Genomic DNA, 18,590 nt, shown 5'->3' with positions numbered 1-18,590 from the left:
ACAAATTTGATGTATCTAATAAGAAGATTGTTTACCATCACCATCTTTCTCTTTTAATTCTCTTGGCAGATCATAGTTGTTCGTATCATTTAATTTCAGTTGGTCCCATTTCAAATTCCAAGACTTTGTTACTACGCACCATGTCAGTTTGTAAAAAAAAAAGGTTTGGGACAAGTACTCCCCACACAATTAGGGACATTTTCTGACAATTTAGAAACAAAACAAATATCTATACACATCTAATTGGGACAAGTATACAGTCACGCTGGTGTTCCTGACCCCCCAGATAATCTCCACATGTAAAGGATTATAGCCATAATTGTCATGGATATAAGAACTAACTCAACTAACTTTGTCATCCTTCTACTATTTAGAGCAGAAAGTTGAATTTCAAAGCCAAAAAGAAGCCAAAATTGTGTAACAGATACTATGCAAACAGTCACCAAATGCTCCATATATTATCCACTTGAGCACACATTGTATATGACCACCTGTGAGAACCAAACGTAGGATTGCTACCCTTCCATTTTAAGTGAGAAAATATCCAGAACCATGAGAACCGACATTTTTAATGTCATGGCAAGCATCAAGATGAGACACGAGCATTTTGTATCCATTGCAAAAGTTAATTCCACAAATAAATAGAGTAGGATTTTTTAGTGCAACATCATGAAGCACAATAACTGAAATTATCGCTTTGCATATTAGCGATATGACTTTCTAAGCCGCACTATCAAATCCAATATAATCTTTGTTGACTCAAAACGAATAATGATGATATGGTTCCAATACAAACTAACTGTCGAATATTTGAGTTCAAAATTAACAGGAAAGTTCAAATTCGAAAGAGACAGTGTCTCTCCAAAATCTGCAATCAAGTGTTGTTGGAATGCCACGAACAAAAAAACGGCAATAGTTGGCAGACAACCAATTCTATGGATTCAATTCTCTTTCTTCAAGCCATTGGATGTCGCCTCCTGCAATTTTACAAGTTACTCATCAAACGAAATGAAGCGTCTCAAATACATGTGTTTCCATCTTCTTAGTAGAGATTGTCAATTTCCCAATATGTCAATTTAATTTGTAATTAGACTTTCCCCTTCATAAGGTGGTTTTATGCCGATCTATATGATACTATCTATATGGTTAAGTAGGCAGAGAAAAACCCGACAATTCAGACAGTTCTCTAAATAAATGTAGTTTGGACAATAAAGCAACCAAATTGTAGCTGTAACATGCCATATTCCCAATTACATTGAAACTTTACATCACTGAAAATCAATTACATGGGGAGTCTGGATTGTCATGTGTTACCTCTTTGGTCGGCTTCGGTCTTCCTCGTAGTCCATCACTCCACCAGGTTCAGAGTAGATCTCCTCATGCCCTCGGAAGTCAATGTCGGCCTGCTCACAGTGTTTAACTTCTGCCACAACGTAAGTAAGACACATCGACAAACATACCCCAGCAATTCAATTAAGACTAATTTTCACATCTATGTTTTGATAAAACCATAACTACTAGAAATTCACCAAAAAAAAAAAGAAAAAGGGTTCCTGAGATAATAGTTGCTAGCTTCCAGCCAGCCTGACTGCTTTTAATAAAAATCAAAACAATGCAGACTATAGGTCCAAAACGCACTGGCTATCCTCTCTATTCTCCTCCCCTGAACATGGTGGAAACAAGCCAGCTTGGAGTTTGAACATCACGCATTAGCCCACTGAGCTACACACACAGCAGACACTTGACATTTAGATTAGGTGATAGGATATGTTTCTAAAATGTCTAGTTGGACATGCACCTAACAAATATCTTTAAATAGTAGGTATACTGTGAAACTATGTATAAGACTCTCATTCTGCATACAAAACCCCAAAAAAAGGCCTTTATGTTACTACGTAAAAACCATTTTATCCTAAACAAATGCAAGAGGAATTTAAGAAATGTGGAATTTAAGCCATGTCTGGCAACCTTGGAAAAGAGAATTAGATGAATCCGACACTTTCAAACATAACTGTCCATGTAACAAAATGGTTAGGTCCACTAGAGTGGGTCTAAAAGACCATGATGAGAGACAGGCTGTATTTGAGTGCGACAGAGATAAGGCTCTCGGCCCAGATGGTTTTTCAATGGCAGTATTTCAGGATTGTTGAGAAATTGTAAAAAGGGATCTAATGAGGGTATTTACTGAGTTCTTTGAGAGTGGGCGGGTTAATTTGTGCACCAATACATCCTTCATTTGTCTAATTCCCAAAAAGGAAAAGTCGATCAAGATTGGGAATTTTAGACCCATTAGCTTGGTCACATCTCTTTATAAGATTTTAGCTAAAGTGCTTTCTAGGAAAATAAGAGTTGTCCTGGGGGAAACTATTTCTTCGGCACAAGGTGCGTTTGTGCGGGGTCGGCAGATTTTGGATGTAACCTTAGTGGCTAACAAGGTTGTGGAGGAGTATAGGGGACTATGCAAGGAGGATATTGTATTTAAGGTAGATTTTGCGAAGGCATATGACCATGTTGATTGGGACTTTGTGGATTTTGTTTTGAAAAAGAAGGGGTTTAGCGCTAGATGGAGGAAGTGGATTTGGGGGTGCTTGTCGTCATGCAATATGGCAATCATTGTGAATGGCAAGGCGGGGGAATTTTTCCAAGCATCCAGGGGTCTAAGACAGGATGATCCTTTATCACCATTTTTGTTTATTTTAGTTGTTGATGTGTTGGGTAGGATTATTGATTTAGCTAAGGATAAGGGTGTCATTGAGGGGTTTGTGGTGGGAAGGGATAGGATAGGTGTTACTTATTTACAATTTGTGGATAATACTATTTTCTTCTCATCTAAAGAGGAAAGTAAGGTGGGGAGTGTGCTAAAGATTCTGAGAATTTTTGAAATAGTGTCGGGCCTCAAGGTCAATCTTAGCAAAAGTTGTGTTGTGGGTATTAATTTGAACGATAGTCATGTGCATAGGTATGTTGGGATGTCCAATTGATTCCTTTCCTCTCAAATATCTGGGCTTCCGTTGGGAGGAGATCCTAGATTGGTGTATTTTTGGAAACCTGTTCTTGTCAAAATTAAGAAAAGATTGGAGGGATGGAAACGAGCTTTGTTGTCTAAGGAAGGGAGGTATACGTTGGTACAATCCATATTAGGACCTGTTCCTATTTATTTCCTGTCCCTTTTCAAAATTTCGGTTAGCATTGCAAGAAAAATTGAGAAACTGATGAGGGATTTTCTTTGGGAAGGGTGTGAGGAGGGTAAAGGAATTCATTTGGTTAGGTGGGAGACTGTTTCTCTTTCTAGGGAAAAAGGTGGCTTGGCTATAGGAAACATCATTGCTAGGAATATTGCTTTCTTGGGCAAGTGGCTGTGGAGATTTCCTCTTGAAAGTGAGTCGTTATAGTGTTCAATTACTAAAAACAAGTATGGTGTTCAATCCAATGGTAGGAATTCTAATGTAGTTAATAAGGCAATTATCGTTTACCATGAAAATCCATTTCTCGTTTGTATTCTCTTGTGTCTAATTTTTTTTCATTCAGAGTGGGGAATGGGGAAAACGTTCGGTTTTGGAAGGATGTTTAGTTAGGGAATATTTTGTTTTCTAGATCTTATCCCCTTCTTTACAGGTTGGCTCGTTCTCCAAATGTGTCTATAGCGTCAGTGGCTTGCTCGTCTATAACACCCATCTCCTGGAATTTTGATCTCATTAGAAACTTGAATGATAGAGAGGCGAGAGAGTTGGCATCTTTGTTGGTAGTGCTCGAGGGGGTTTCTCTTTCTTCGTCTTCTAATAGTAGGGTGTGAAAGCTTGTCTCTTCAGGGGGTCTTTTCATGCAAATCATTTTTTGATAAGATTATTGATAATCCCTCGGTTCCCTTGTTCCTTTTTCATAAGAAAATTTGGAAAGCAGGTGTCCCCCATAAAGTGAAGTTTTTCATGTGGTCTTTGGCTCAAAAGGGTGTTACAACTAATGATGTTCTCCAGAGGAGAAGGCCTAATCACTCTCTATACCCTTAATGGTGTGTGATGTGCAAGAGAAATTTGGAGGTAGCGGATCATCTTTTTCTTCATTGCCCGGTGGCTTCTGTATTATGGCAACGTCTTTTGAGGTTATGTGATGTGCAGTGGGTTGCTCCACGGGAGTGTATGCATATGATTCTTATTCGGTTTGACGGGTTTAGGAGTACCAAGAAAGCCAAAACAATGTGGATAGGCATTGTTTTTGCTATTTTCTAGGTTATATGGTTGGAGAGAAATCTTCGAATTTTTGAAGGCAAGGAAGTAAGTGTAGAGGCTTCGTGGGATAGGGCGGAATATTTGGCCTCATTTTGGACATTTGTACCTCCTCCTTTTAAAGGATTCCTTTATTTTTTATCTCTAGGGATTGGGCTGCTGTTTGCCATCCTTAGGGTTACGAGTTTTGTGTTTTTGTTTTGCTTTTTCTTCTTCCTTTCTTTGTATGAGGACTTCTTGTCCTCTTTCTCTTTCACATTTTAATAAAATTTTGTTACTCAAAAAAAAAAAAAAAAAAAAAAAGAAAAGACCACGATGAGAATGTAAACGGCGCAGCTAGAAGGGAGTGTTACCATCAACATCCTTCTCTAAATCCATGAAGGTGGTGATCAAACAAAGTCGCCAAATGCATTGGAGTGTTGAAACCATGGGAGTGGTAGTCAAATATGGAAACTGGGCATTGGCACTTGATTTCCATATATATATATATAGAGAGAGAGAGAGAGAAAGAGTTAGGTGACCTGTTCCTTGAAGCCCAAGAGGAAAACAAATTTTAAATCTCTGTTCTGAAAATATGGTTGTTGTGAGAAAGCAAATAGGAGTGCATTTCTGTCATTTACGTTCTTGTACATTTTAGCCTACCCTTGAACCAGGCAACTTATCAAAACACACATGTCAATATATAACTTTATTTCTATTATTCCATTGCCATGGGGCATACCACACAAACACAACATGAAGAGAAAACCAGATTCAACTGACCTTGAGGGAGATTGACTTCTTTACTTCATCAACCCTCTCTTCAACTTCCTTTCTGTGCTTCTTGTCCACCTCACTCATGGAATCCGCCCATTTTATCTTCTCTTGAATTGTGATAAGAAGATTGTCTGATGTAGTCAACCTATGTTTTCAGTCAAAATGAATACTAAATACTGTAATGACATAATCAGGAAGTGCCATAAAAGGCACTCCTTCACAACAATAAGTTCAAATAACGGAGATCACAGAGCAAGATAATAGACACTCTTTCAGAGGTGCTCTTGCATTTGTAATAAGATAACTCCCTATCCATGCATAAAACTGTCATAATTAACATATGAACAGATAATAACTAACTTCCAAACAGGCCAATCTGTCATTGTCGTCCATACCTTTCAGCTCAAAACACAGTAATGATTGAAAACCAATTGACTCGGCATTAACATACGATAAGTTTCTCTGCTTAAAAATGAGACCTCTTTCAAGTAGAATTCAGTTTTAAGTGGTAGCCTATCATGCACTACCAAGTGCACTTAATAAACCATACACTAAGATTTTCAAATTTAAACCCTTCATATAATTATTAAAGAACTCCCAAGTCTCTTCAATATTGATGAATATCATCAATTATACTATTACTAGCAGAATTAACTTCAATTATACTAGCAGAATTAACTCTTTGAACACTAGTGGGGCTGGGACTTACAATGGTTCACATGAGACATTTTCTTTGTAAATCAGCTTTCTATAAATCACCAAATACTCCCAAAATTCAATGGATCTGTCATCCGGGCTTCCAAAAGATTAAATATCAAAAAAAAGAAAAAAGAAAAAAAACCACAACAACGCCCAAATAGTACACATTAAATATCCAATGATGAAAAAAATTCAACACAACAATATTTATGTACTTCGTGTTTATTATTACTGTTGTTTTCTTTTCTAGGATGTTTATTTTCTATATTTTCTAGGTGGCACTAGTCCTTGGGGTATGAGGGGTGCCCACATAATGCCTTGCAATGGTCTTAGGTCTGACACAACATAAATGTAAGGTTGATCTTCAGGGCTATTAAAAGTTGTACCCTCTCTAAGGAATATCATGCTTTGGAGGTGTGCCTTCACTAAAATTGTTGTTCATTACATCAGGATTCTCACTGAAGGGTCTTCAGCTTATAAGGTTATACCCCTTTTCCTGACAAAAAAGCTAATTTCAATCAGTAGAGGGGAAGTTTTTCCATGCGTATAAAGTAAAGGCAGAGCTGCGGCCATTCACTCAATACTACTCACCCATATGAATAGTCCTTGTAATGCAAGTCTAAATTTCGCAACCTTTGTTTTAGTTTTGCCACAAAATATGACAATCACGAACTGCTAATGTGTTGCATTTGCATCTAAGCAATGGACAAAGCATTCCAATCTAATATAAACCTTCTACAACCAACCAAGAGGTTAAGTGAGATGAGACAATGCCTCTAGTGATGCAACTGACCTAGCTATTCTTAATAACATTGTAAAGCAAACTAATAATTGTACAACACCAAATGAAGGGTCATCATCCAAAGCTCGAGACACTTTCAAAAGCTAGATCACCAGTTTTAAATTGTCTGAAGAACCATTCCTCATTACCCATGTTTAAAGACAGGTACACACATAACACAGCATAGTTCGAAATCTAGTATCCAAAAAAAAACTTCAGCATCAAGTTTGCAGTTAAGCCAGTCAGATCTTTGAAAGGATATTCCATCACATAGCAAAAAACCATGTAATATAACAATGACTCATTCGGATACTCAACATACACAATTGTTCAACCAAAATAATTTTATTTCAATCAATTTAAACCAAAAATTTTACCAGTTTGTTAATGTTTGTATCATACTCCCCAATTGCCCGGGTCTCAGATCCCTGCCAGCTGCAAATTGAACCTACAACCACCAGACAATTACGTTAAGAACTAATGGCAAATGATAAAAGGCATGCCAAAATATTAAATAACTAAATATACAACTCAAAATGGACACAATGAATTCAAACCTCAAAGCATCTTCGCAACTGATCTAGCTTCCCTCTAACTATGCCCTATAAAGGACCCAAAGCAAACATCAGCACAAATTTTTTTCAATTTATATTTTTGGTTTCCTTTTTTTATGTAGGAAAGCAATACCTAGATATGAAAAAAGATAACCTTACAACACAAACACCAAAAGTAACTGATTTCAAGTCTCACTGAAAACCCCAAAAATAAATAAAAATGGCACGAATCAAGTGTAATTAAACTAATAAATAGTTTCTGTTCAGCTCACAAGTGAACACCGCCAAAAACATAGATTTAAAGAAGAGAGACAGATAGAGAGAGAGGTAAACCACCACTTCTTCCCTGCCCTGTTGGCAACTAAGCAGATTTTTGGTGGGTGGTAATATATCTCAAAACTAGCATGTTGTCCCTTTACTGTTCTGTTGTATTCCGGACTCAGTTCCGTGATGTTGGTGGTGGTATACCTTGTTGTCATCCTTTAATTCCGCTTGATTGAGTTTTAGGATGTATTGAGCAGAGTTGTTACAGGTTGGTTGGGCTTTGGTTTCAATTCTTTGTTGCCCAATTTTTATGAGGTCCGCTCGAGCGGGTCTTCTTGCGCTCGAGCAGATATTGCACACTCCCAGTATTTTGATGCTCTGCAGAACTTCTGTAAGCATGTTTTTCACGCTCGAGCGGGTTTCTTTACGCTCGAGCGGTGGCGCTCGAGCGGGTTCTCTGGCGCTCGAGCGGGTAGTACTTTTTGGTGTAAGTTCTGGGAGGGGGAAATCTACGCTCGAGCGGACTGGTTTTCGCGCTTGAGCGGATGTACTTTATTCTTGTATCTTGGCGCTCGAGTGGGCCTTATTGCGCTCGAGCGGACCTAGTTTTTTGTTCTTGACGCTCGAGCGCTGTGTTCTCCGCTCGAGCGGGAATGTCGTATATCAGTTGGCAACTGGGCATTTTAAAATCACTTTTTACATTCTCTCTCTCTCTTACTTTCTAAAAAGACATTTTGAGAGTTCCTCTCTCTAGAAACTCTCTTCTCTCTAGGGTTTGATCTAGTTAGAGTGTTTCCTTTTCCTTCGGCCTTTGTAAAAGTTGGGTTGATCGTCGAGGGCTACACTTTGATCCGAGAATATTGAGTTTTGGAATACATTGAGTTTCTTCATCTTCTTCCCTTGAGCTCCAATTTTTGAGGTAGGGATTCCTACTCTTATGGTCTTTGACATAGATTTTTGGTTGTTTTGATAAAGTGTTGAAGTTGGGTAATTTTGGGACTTAAGGTTTCGAAATGTTAAAAGAGGATTTTGTTATTTTGATTCCAAGAATGTGTATTATAAGTTTCAAAATAATGATATTGTTGTTGGTTGTTGATATATAGATCATTGGGTCAATATTGGGAAATGGGGTAGAAAACCTAATTGGTTGTATAAATTAATTGGTATGATTAATTTGGAAAAATTGTGGTTATATGGAATTGAGTTGGAAATAATGAAATTGACTCATTATATAGTAGAATAGTGGAGTTGGATTTGTTAATCGCTCACTTTTGAAAACATTGATATTTTATCTGTTGGAGCTTTTATTATCTGTTTAGAAATAATTGCTTGGACTACCGGTGGAGGGTAGTTTTGATTGTTGTAGACAATGTATGATGATTAGGCAAACTAAAACTAATCAATTGGATATGTCATAGAGTATGACGGTTGATAGAATACATTAACGTTATGCATTGATTGATTGTGTATATGACCTATGTGTATATACGTTGTGTGTATGGGAAGAGATAGGGGATGTACTCCACAGTTTGGGGGAAGATAGAGGATGGACCTCTAAACCGGATGTTGTTTGGGAGGAGATAGGGGATGAACTCCACTAATACAGCTCATATGCTTGTCAGTTAATGTGTTGATACAACTTATATGCTTATCTATGGAAGTGTTGATACAGCTCATATGCTTATCTTTGGAAGTGTTGATATAGCTAATATGCATATCTGTTGAAATGTGGATACAGCTTGTATGCTTATCTGTTGAAATGTTGATACAACTAGTATGTCTGTTTATTGCAAAATGGGAAATGTCTAATATGAGTCACTGTCTCATATAAATGGTTGGCCAGGTTCTGAGCCATTGATGTAAATTATGAAATTGATAAGAAATGGAAACTGAAATGAAACATGAACATAGCGGTCATGAAATGGAAATGGATTATGAATTGATTTATGGAACTTGAACATTTATCAATTGCTAACGTCTTAGTTATTGCTCATACTGTGTTTAGCATATTTCTACTGGGCGTTGGCTCACCCTATATGGGATATCATTTTCAGGTACAGGTAGTATGCCACCTCCAAGGACATAGCTTGGATGATGATGAGAGTTGAAGACTTTTTTTTTGTTTATTTTGTTTGTATTACATGTATATCAAGCCAAGGGCTTATTTTGTATAGAGTTGGTACTCTTCTTTTGTGTAACCAGGTGTTGACTTGGAAAGCTGTAAACCCATAAGACATTTGCTTTTGTTGTTAACATGTAATACTATTGTAAGAACTACTCTAATGAATATAAATGGTTGGTTTCTTTTATATAATTGCATGTCTAGTGATGAGTTTTATGTATTATTTTGAGGGCGTTACAGAGGTAAACCACCACTTCTTCCCTGCCCTGTTGGCAACTAAGCAGATTTTTGTTGGGTGGTAATATATCTCAAAACTAGTATGTTGTCACGATGAGGAAGCAAAGATGGAATACCTACCACATACATGCACTCATTGATAAGAAAATCTTCAAGTTCGCGTACGTTTGTCACATCCAACTCTTGCATCAGTATATCATAGGGCAAAACCTGTGAAAGGACCAAAAATTAGAGCCTGAGAATTTCAATTCTATAAATAATGTTGCCAATTTCATGTTTTCTGTCTACGAAAAATAAGAAATGTGTTTTTTTTAATACATGTTTTGAAAACATGTGTACAAAACATGGTTTTTGTTTTTTGTTTTTTGTTTTTTAGTAAATAAAATAAAATAAAAACAAAAAATTAGAACCTTATAATGTCAAGAAAATTCCAAAAGTAGATATATAGTATAAGAAAAACCTATGGATTGTCTGCCACCGTTTTACGAAATAGTTTGATAACCATAAAACGAACAGCATAAAAAAAATAAAAAATAAAAACAAAAAAAAAAATGCTTTACAAACTATAAAGCAACAGAACTGTAGAGGAAATATGACCACACAACAAGAAAATCAAAACAAAATGATCGCATATATTTGTAGTTTGTATTGGTAGGGCAGTATATAATACATTCTAATAATACAAATTGTATGGAACTCAGCGAAAGAAATGTTGAAACACTTATCTTTTACTTTGTATATGCCATATACAAACTTGACCAATAAATTCTATCAATCAGTTAATGAATTTAACATTTCATTCAACTCCAAAGAGGACTAACAAATTAACATCTCTAAAAAGTCCAACACAGTACTGAGTAACAAAAGCATGAGCATCTTTCTCTAACAATGAGATGAGTCACCCTTGTGAAAATGCATGCTACAGATTTTGATTGGCTATACCAGGCCACAAGCTAATCAAATTGGTTTTGCCAGCAGAGTGATGATTACATTGCAAATAGAAACCCAAGCTCTGAAAAATAAGCACCATGTAGTTCTGAAAACGGCAAATTTTAGTAGTCCTTACCTTCACTCAAACACTGAAGTTACCAAGATCACTCATCAAACAAGTGAATCAATATATTTCAAACAAATAACCATCAATTTAAGTTAACAAACAAGTTAAAAACATTTGAAAGTTTAAAAACAAATACCTTTTCTGTCTCAGCCAGTGTTAGCACAGTAAGTTGCTTTAGCTTGAGGGTTTGATCAGGAACCAACTGCGGAAGACGACCAGCATTACCTAAAAAATATTCCGTACCAAATTTCAGTCACAGTATTTCACGCACCCACTCCATGAAACCACTTTCGAGAGAGAAGAATCTATTAATAAATCAAATTGCTTCTGTTTCGGCTTTTAAGTCTATAGTTTTAACTTTCTAAATGCCTATTCATATACATTATAAAAAAGTGACAAAACCTTTCTTTCCATGGACCTCAGGTTGCATGAACAACCCTTTTGTGCTTCAACTTTGACCACCTTTGGAAACAATAATGGGACAAAGACACACTTAAGTAGATGGAGTTAATTTGAAAACTCTTGAAATTGAAATTGAGATTGATTTTCCCATAGGTTTGTAACATTGATGAAGTAATAGCATGACGGCCTGCCTGACCTTAAAGAGAGTTGCTTAAACTCATCATTGGTTTCTTGAACCTTGAATTAGAGTGTGTTGAACCTTCGATCAGTTTGAGATTGCCTCTCTATAACTTAGGTCTACAACTTAGCAAAATCCTCTTGAAAAAACCATATTCTTCTCTAAAGGACTAACGGATTTACTCACAAAGCCTTCATAGGTTGAATAAAGACAATAGCCAGGTCCACTCTAATAACAAAATTGATGAGGGACAGACCTAGAAATCAGCATCATAATATCCCGAGTATTGATTGACTTGAAAGGAAGGTGATCAGAAAGACAAATCCAAAAAAAAAAAAAAAAAATAGAGAAGCACGAAAGGAAGAGAAATAGTTATTGAAGAAGAAAAATAAATAGATGAGAGATGGAGAAAGACATTCTTACCTACGTACCTCCTAGGACTTGCACCACTACTAACTGTAGCTGAGAACCTGAGAAAGATAAAACTATATTTATTCATAGACAACTTGTTTCTCTCCTTTTATATAGGCCTTACTTTGTATTGTATCGAATGTATAGGCCTTCTTTGGTGTTTTCTTGTGGGTCAAAGTGATTTGTTTTGCTTTAACTTCGTATATGGGATGACGGCCTACCTGACAATTTGTTTTGCTTTAACCTGTGATCTCATAATGAGGTACATGGGTTTGGGCCACTGGGCTAAAACCCCAGTGGTTGGTTGCATTACTTTCATCCTAACAAGCAAGGACACTTCTAAAAAGGTGGAGTGTCCGAGGACACCAACACTGTCAAAACATGTCCAATTTTTTTTTTTAAATTTAGGCACGACACTCCGAAGACACGTGTCCATTGCTTAAACACACTTGTCTATTGATTTGACATACATGAAACTAATTATAAGTTTGAACAAAATACCTTAGGATACAATATACAATAATAAAAGAAACAATGTAAATTTATAAGAATAAATGTTATATTGCAATTTTTTTCATTATTTTTTAATGATATGTTTACATATATGACATACAATAAATATGCAAAATTATATATTTTGTGCGCGTCCCTCACATGTAATGTCTTGTATTTTTTGAAAATTAGCGTGTCACAATGTGCGTGTCCATGCTTCTTTGGTTTCATCCCCTTTTGATGCTCCTCTTAATAAATTTTACTTATTAAAGGATGAATCTCAATGCATTCAATATGATCTCAGGACTCAAAAAATAACAACATAATAAAATATAAAGGAAGGCCGAGTCTAATTAGTAACTTGACCCACAAGACGACTCATGGGCGACACATACAACTCATGTCATGAAATTTTCGAAATTACCCAAATACCCCTAAGATATAAAACTTAATAATTCATATAGAAAACTAAGCAATTTCCATTAGCAAATTCTTATGAATTGCATCAAAAACAGTATTTAGATGCATAAAGGGAAAAAACTATAATATGTCAAATAACAAATTCTAATAGGAATTCAAAATTAATTTTTACAACAATAATTAGATGGGATTCTTACTCTTGTAGTCACTCCATGTGCCATGGGCAAACAAACGAAGCAGATCAAGATATACAGAGTTCTCAGTTCCTTGAAGCTGCATTCAAGTTCATTAAAAAATTCATTAATTAGCTAAAGATTTCAAGCCATGTCTGATGCATAATTTGTTGTAAACAATTATTATCCAACAATGGTTCAAAATAGAAAGCTGCACTTCATTAATACAAAGTCAGCAATGAGCAACAAAGTGAGAGAGCAAACGTAGCATAACAAAAATTGAATGTGACACACAGACACACAGAAAATGAGAGGGAAAATGGCAAGGGGGTGGCACAGAAACATCATTCAACAATAAATCACATATGATAAGTTAAATGCTGTGAATGTGCATGCTTTTTTGACAAGCGGCAAATACCTCATTGGTAATATATAGACTAAAAATAGCCTCTTAAACAAGCATATAAAGCTCACTGACAGTCTGATTCTCTGTAATTTCACTTTTTCCCAGCTCATGTGCCCCTCCTGTTGGCCTCTTCAACCCTTTAATCCCATCTAAAGAAGGACTCTTCGTCTTCTTTTTTTTAAGAAAAAAATTATTTCAAAGTAATTCACAGAAGCACCAAATAGGGACACCCATGTACATAAGGTGCATGCCACCTGTTTGTTTACAACCAAAATAGTTAAAAAACTGTTGCACAAGAAGCACCTCACACATGTTACCTCACACATGCTACCTCACACATGCTACTCAAGCTCCTCCTTAAGACAGCCCCTAAACCACCTTCCCTGTCAACTCTCCAATCAATCTAGACATGACCCAAGCCACCTCAAGGAAAGGGTGGATCCAATCAAAATTTCATTGTATCCAAACCCCAAGAACACCTGCATGATGTGTGTAAAAAATTTCCCTAATTGTAGGCCAATATGTCCAAAAAAATTGCTTGTAAAAAAACAGATTAGGTGTTGCTCGGTCGGTTGCTTTTGAATGTTTGTATGATAGACTTAATAAGTTTAATTTGAATCACAAATATTATCAAGTAACAACTGATGATGAGAGAAAACATAAAAGGGAGACCAAAACATCATTCATGCTTTGACAAAAGCATTCGGGATACATTTTGAAGGATGGAATGGAAAGATTTTTTTTTAATCAGTAATATTAATTAAATGCAATATTCTTCAATGATTTGATTATCCAGATTTTGGAGTTTCGTAAACCATATAAAGGGCAAGGAAATGATAGCTAAGAAAAAATGGGTTACTAGGAGTTCTGATTTGTTGTAGTTGAATCACCAAGCTCCAATACCAATATAGTTAAGCTCGCCCACTATATATCGGCTTGATATAACTGGTGACTAAATTTTCAGAACAAATGTTAGGTTAAGTGGAAAAATAATTTAAAGAACTTTAGATACTTCCATGAAATCAAATACGATCACCTTAATTTCTTCCCATCAGCCACCAACCCCTCCCTATTTAAAATTTTGAAAAATATTACACATACAAGTTATACAACCGATGACCATATAACTAAAATAACTATGAAGACAGCCAACGGAGGTTGGTTAAGTTGGTAAGGATCGGGCACTTCGCCTTCACAGCTTCAGTTCGATTCCCGCTACCAGCAATCCTCCTTTGTGGGGCGATCTATAAGTCTAATGTAAGTCCTCACTGAGGCCTACGGCTTGTGGCTTGCCCTGGCCCTAGACTGGGGTAACCTCCCCTTCACCTAAACCTTTCCTCACCAAAAATAAATAAATAAATAATAAATATGAAGACTGAATTGAACAATATGCCACTACATAAATGCATACATTCACAATTGTGTAATAAACCATAAACCAATTTAGAGTAAGATATCTGAAGCGTCAACTGAATAATGTTCTAAGGTAACGCCAAAAAACTAAATCGTTGCAAAATAAAGGGTCCTACCAAAATACACACTCTCAAAAACCATATGCAAGTTACGACGTTTGTGGTGTCATAACTAAGTACTTTTTAGTCTAATTTTTTAATAATAACCAAAATAATAGGGGAAATTCTATTTACACACCAATAATCATCTCGGCACACACCATTAATAGATTAGATTTATATTCCAATAATATCCTCAAATGAAAATATCATTGAGGACAATACGGAGATGTATTCTACCCATTCAAAAATTTCATATATAAAAACACAAAACACTCTTCACACACCATCATCACTTATAGACATATAAACATCCAAAATAAATTGTTTTGATGATTTAGGGTTTAAAAATATTGAAATCAATTGGTTTTAGGGTTTAAGAACATTGAAATCAATTAGTTTGAAGAATTGCACATCATGGATGAAACTGAGATTGTTGATTTCGAATAATGCAACAATGAAAATGTCAGTTTAATACTTAGCTTTTTGGTATTTTGTTTATCTTGTTTGTATAATCATTGGAAAGATGACATTATTCGTCACGTGTTCGGATAACCATAGTTGAACTTCTACACAATTTCAATTATTTTTATTCGAACAAAACAATTCTGTTCAAATTATTAAGGTTGACCAAACTATAAATATTCATACATAAAAAATTGAACATTTTAATTCCTTAAGAATTTCATTTCTCAAATTTAATTCAATTCAATAATTTAATTTGTTTTTGGTATATTTTCTTTTCTTTTTCACAAAAAGTAGATGTATTTAACGTTTACCACCAAAAAAATAAAAATAAAATAAATAAATAAATAAATAAAACAACAACAAAAAACAAATAACATATAAAATTTAATATATGTTCAACATAGTAAGTCTGAACGAATTAAAATTATTCAGCATATAAAATATGAACGTATTTATTTTATTCAACATAAATATTTTGAGCATATTCAATTTGTTCAATTTTATTTTTTTGTACAATGATATTATGTTCAGACAACCAGAGTTGAGCCAAACTCAAGATAGAAATTGTTATGGAAGTTGAATTGGTAACCAAATCAAAAGAAAATAAGAAAAATATATCAACGTAAGAATCAAATGTGTGAATCACAGGTGAGAATGATAAATCTTCAACATCGACAATGCACCGATAAAACAACAGCAAGATGACGGTGAAGATGGAAATCTGAAACGACAACAATGCATCGGCAAGCTAATGGCAAAACAACAGCAACGATGGAGATCTTCAACGCCGACGATGGAGATCTATGGTGGTCTAAAGATGGAGGTCTCTGGTGTTTTGAAAATGGAGATATTTGAGTGTGGGTTGCGGTGTTATCTTAAGACTAGTAATAGAAAGTTAATGTGTGAACTAATATATTTTCAAACCCTAAAAATTATTATGTGTGTATTAAGGCCTCGTTTGGAAACAAGATTTTTTAGTAACTTTTTGGCTTTTTGGCTAAAATATGATATAAAAAAAAAAAACTAGTATGTTTGGGATGGATTTTTGATTTTTAACAAAAAAATGTGCAAAAAGTAGAGAGAAAATGAAATTTTTGATTTTTTGGTATATGTTATTAGCTTTTTGATTTTTTAGTAATTTTTTAACTTTTTGACTAAAAAAGTCACTTGCCAAATGAGGCCTGAGTAGTAGTATCTATTGAGTGGGTTATTGGTGTATAAATTGAATTACCCAAATAATAATCACTATACGGTATAAACAATGTCACAATAGCTAATAACTAAGGGCATCTCCAATGGCATCAATTTTTGCATCAAATTTGAGTAAAAACTTCCTTTGATATCAAGTACTTCAACGGAAGGTTTTGTAGCTTCATCAAATCACCGATCGACCGGGCAAACGACCAAGCAAACGACCACTCGGTGTAATTTTTTCACAAATTTTTGTTTTGAGATGGTCATCTGGGAAACATCCGGTGGTGAAAATCCAAGGCAATGAATACTAATTTGATAAAAGGCATATTGGTCCTAAGTTTGATGGAAGAAAAGTAAAATGCTGAATTTGATGATGGATTTGATGAGCCGGAGCAAAAAGTAACTTTTTTCATCAAATTTAAATTTGACGATAGATTTGATGAACCATTGGAGATGGGCTAACACCACAATATATGATACCACAATCATCATAATCCAGGCATATGATACGCATCCATTTCCAAAACAAAAGGTACAAACTAATCAAATAAAACAAAAACAAAAAAACCCCACAAAAACTCACACATAATAAGAAACACTCGGAGAAGCCCAAGATCACATATATCCTAGGTTTTCTATCCTATATTACCAAAAAATAAAATAATACAATATATATATACACATATATATGGTGTGCGTTTGAATACAATATTCAGACCTCGAGAACATTGGGAACGGCGAGAATCTCGGAGAAGGCGAATAGAGACGGATGCGAAGTGGCTTCAACGACAACGTTTGAAACGGAAGCGCCCTTGTGGGTCGAGGCTTGCTTGACGAAGTACTCTATGTGCTCTGCTTGTTTTTGTTCGATGTCCATCTTTTGAATTCAATATCCCAAAATAATCGAAGATTTTCAACTGATAGGGTTGGATAACATTGAGAATATGGAAAGAAAACTAGGGTTTTTGAATTCAATTTCTGGAGAGAATAACAATCAGTGGTGTATCGAGACGAGGGTTTATACAAATCGTGAACAAGTGTTTCGACTTTTGAGAGAGAGAGAGAGAGAGATCTGCCCTGTCTGGTTGGTTCACTCTTTCTATCGAACATTCTGTTTTTTTATTTATATGTGGAAATTGTGCTATTTTCGAACTTTGAGCAGGGGGGTTATTGAACTTGTAATGGTTTTGAAGGGGCTAAAATTGAAAAGGGTGAACTGCAGTGGCCTTCCCAACAAATGAACAAATTCCTATTTATTCCTATAAGATTTAAATAATACACAACCTCTCCTAAAATTTAAAAAATAAAAAATAAATTTTATAATTTTGATATAATTATAATTCTTTCTCTTTTAGTAAGATTAAAGAGATAAAAATAATATAAATGATATTGGCCCATTTGGGGACAAATTAAAACAGTTTAAAAAGTTGAAATTATTATAAATTATCATAAAAAAAAATTTTATTTATTTAATTTTTGGGTAAACTACCAATAAGTCTGAATAGTTCGACTTAATTCTCATCAAGTCCTATTAAAAATAAATCTTGGTAAAATTGTTGTTAAAAATAATTTTTTGTGACAATTTTTTATATATGTTGCTAAAAATTGATAATTAATGGCTTTTTTATCATTATTTTATAAAATATTGTTAAAACTTACAATTAGTGACTTTTTTTATGACAAATTTTTCTCATATTACCTATTAGATAATAAGTCCACTTATTAAGATTTACAAGTAAGTGCCCTTTTATTTTTTTATGTATTTTTTCATTAGAAATCAATTAAAATAAGAATAAAGCTTCATAGCTCGAATCTCTCTCCCCCGAATCCCCCGATCGTCCAAAACGACGTTGTTTTGGGCCCTTTTTTTTTTTTTCCTTATGCCTGAAAACAGAGAGAGAGAGCAGAGAAGAGAGAAAGTAAAAGGAGAAGAGAGAAAAAGAAGAGAGGTTCGCCAATCGTCGCCCAGCCCGGTTCGCCGATCGTTGCCGCCTCCGCCTCCGTCGTAGCCTAGACCGGTTTTCTTTTTTTCTGGATCTAAAATGGAGGGAATGTGGTGGATTTGATTTTTGGTTGATAATGAAGCTGTATTGATGATGATGTGTTGGAGTGGGTTTGATTTTTGGTTGTTGATGAAGCTGTGTTGATGATGATGTGTTGGGGTGGGTTTGATTTTTGGTTGATAGTTGATGATAAAGATGATAATCTCCGTTTCTTTCTTTGCTTTGCTCCTTTATTTTCT

The 18,590-nt window shown here is 35.1% G+C and overlaps 1 protein-coding gene across 3 annotated transcripts; it reads right to left on the bottom strand.

Annotated features, from left to right (window-relative positions):
* Positions 1-605: 605 nt before the first annotated feature.
* Positions 606-17,508, bottom strand: FUS5 (Proteasome component (PCI) domain protein). Of its 3 annotated transcripts, none has more exons than XM_082916441.1 (9): positions 17,067-17,508; positions 12,794-12,869; positions 10,830-10,918; positions 9,757-9,846; positions 7,017-7,061; positions 6,837-6,907; positions 4,986-5,124; positions 1,315-1,403; positions 606-977 (listed from the first exon to the last, which is right to left on the bottom strand). In XM_082916441.1, exons 1-9 carry the CDS (start codon positions 17,223-17,225, stop codon positions 956-958), a joined length of 780 nt encoding a protein of 259 aa, XP_082772567.1. In that variant the 5' UTR covers positions 17,226-17,508; the 3' UTR covers positions 606-955. The 3 variants fall into 3 exon arrangements, with proteins under 3 accessions (XP_082772567.1, XP_082772568.1, XP_082772569.1); XM_082916442.1 differs by having other exon boundaries at positions 1,315-1,423; positions 17,067-17,497; XM_082916443.1 differs by having other exon boundaries at positions 1,315-1,420; positions 17,067-17,497.
* Positions 17,509-18,590: the final 1,082 nt, after the last annotated feature.

Source organism: Camellia sinensis, chromosome 2 (genome assembly GCF_055761805.1).
Source record: "Camellia sinensis isolate YWXY chromosome 2, ASM5576180v1, whole genome shotgun sequence".
NCBI lineage: Eukaryota > Viridiplantae > Streptophyta > Magnoliopsida > Ericales > Theaceae > Camellia > Camellia sinensis.
This window is presented reverse-complemented; position numbering and strand designations above follow the sequence as displayed.

Coding starts and splice junctions, on each gene's coding strand:
- FUS5 (XM_082916441.1), bottom strand. CDS start 17,225: ATGGACATCGAACAAAAACAAGCAGAGCACATAGAGTACTTCGTCAAG. Junction 9,847..10,829: donor CACTGGCTGAGACAGAAAAG/GTATTTGTTTTT, acceptor GTCCTTTCACAG/GTTTTGCCCTATGATATACT. Junction 7,062..9,756: donor TCAATGAGTGCATGTATGTG/GTAGGTATTCCA, acceptor GGTCCTTTATAG/GGCATAGTTAGAGGGAAGCT.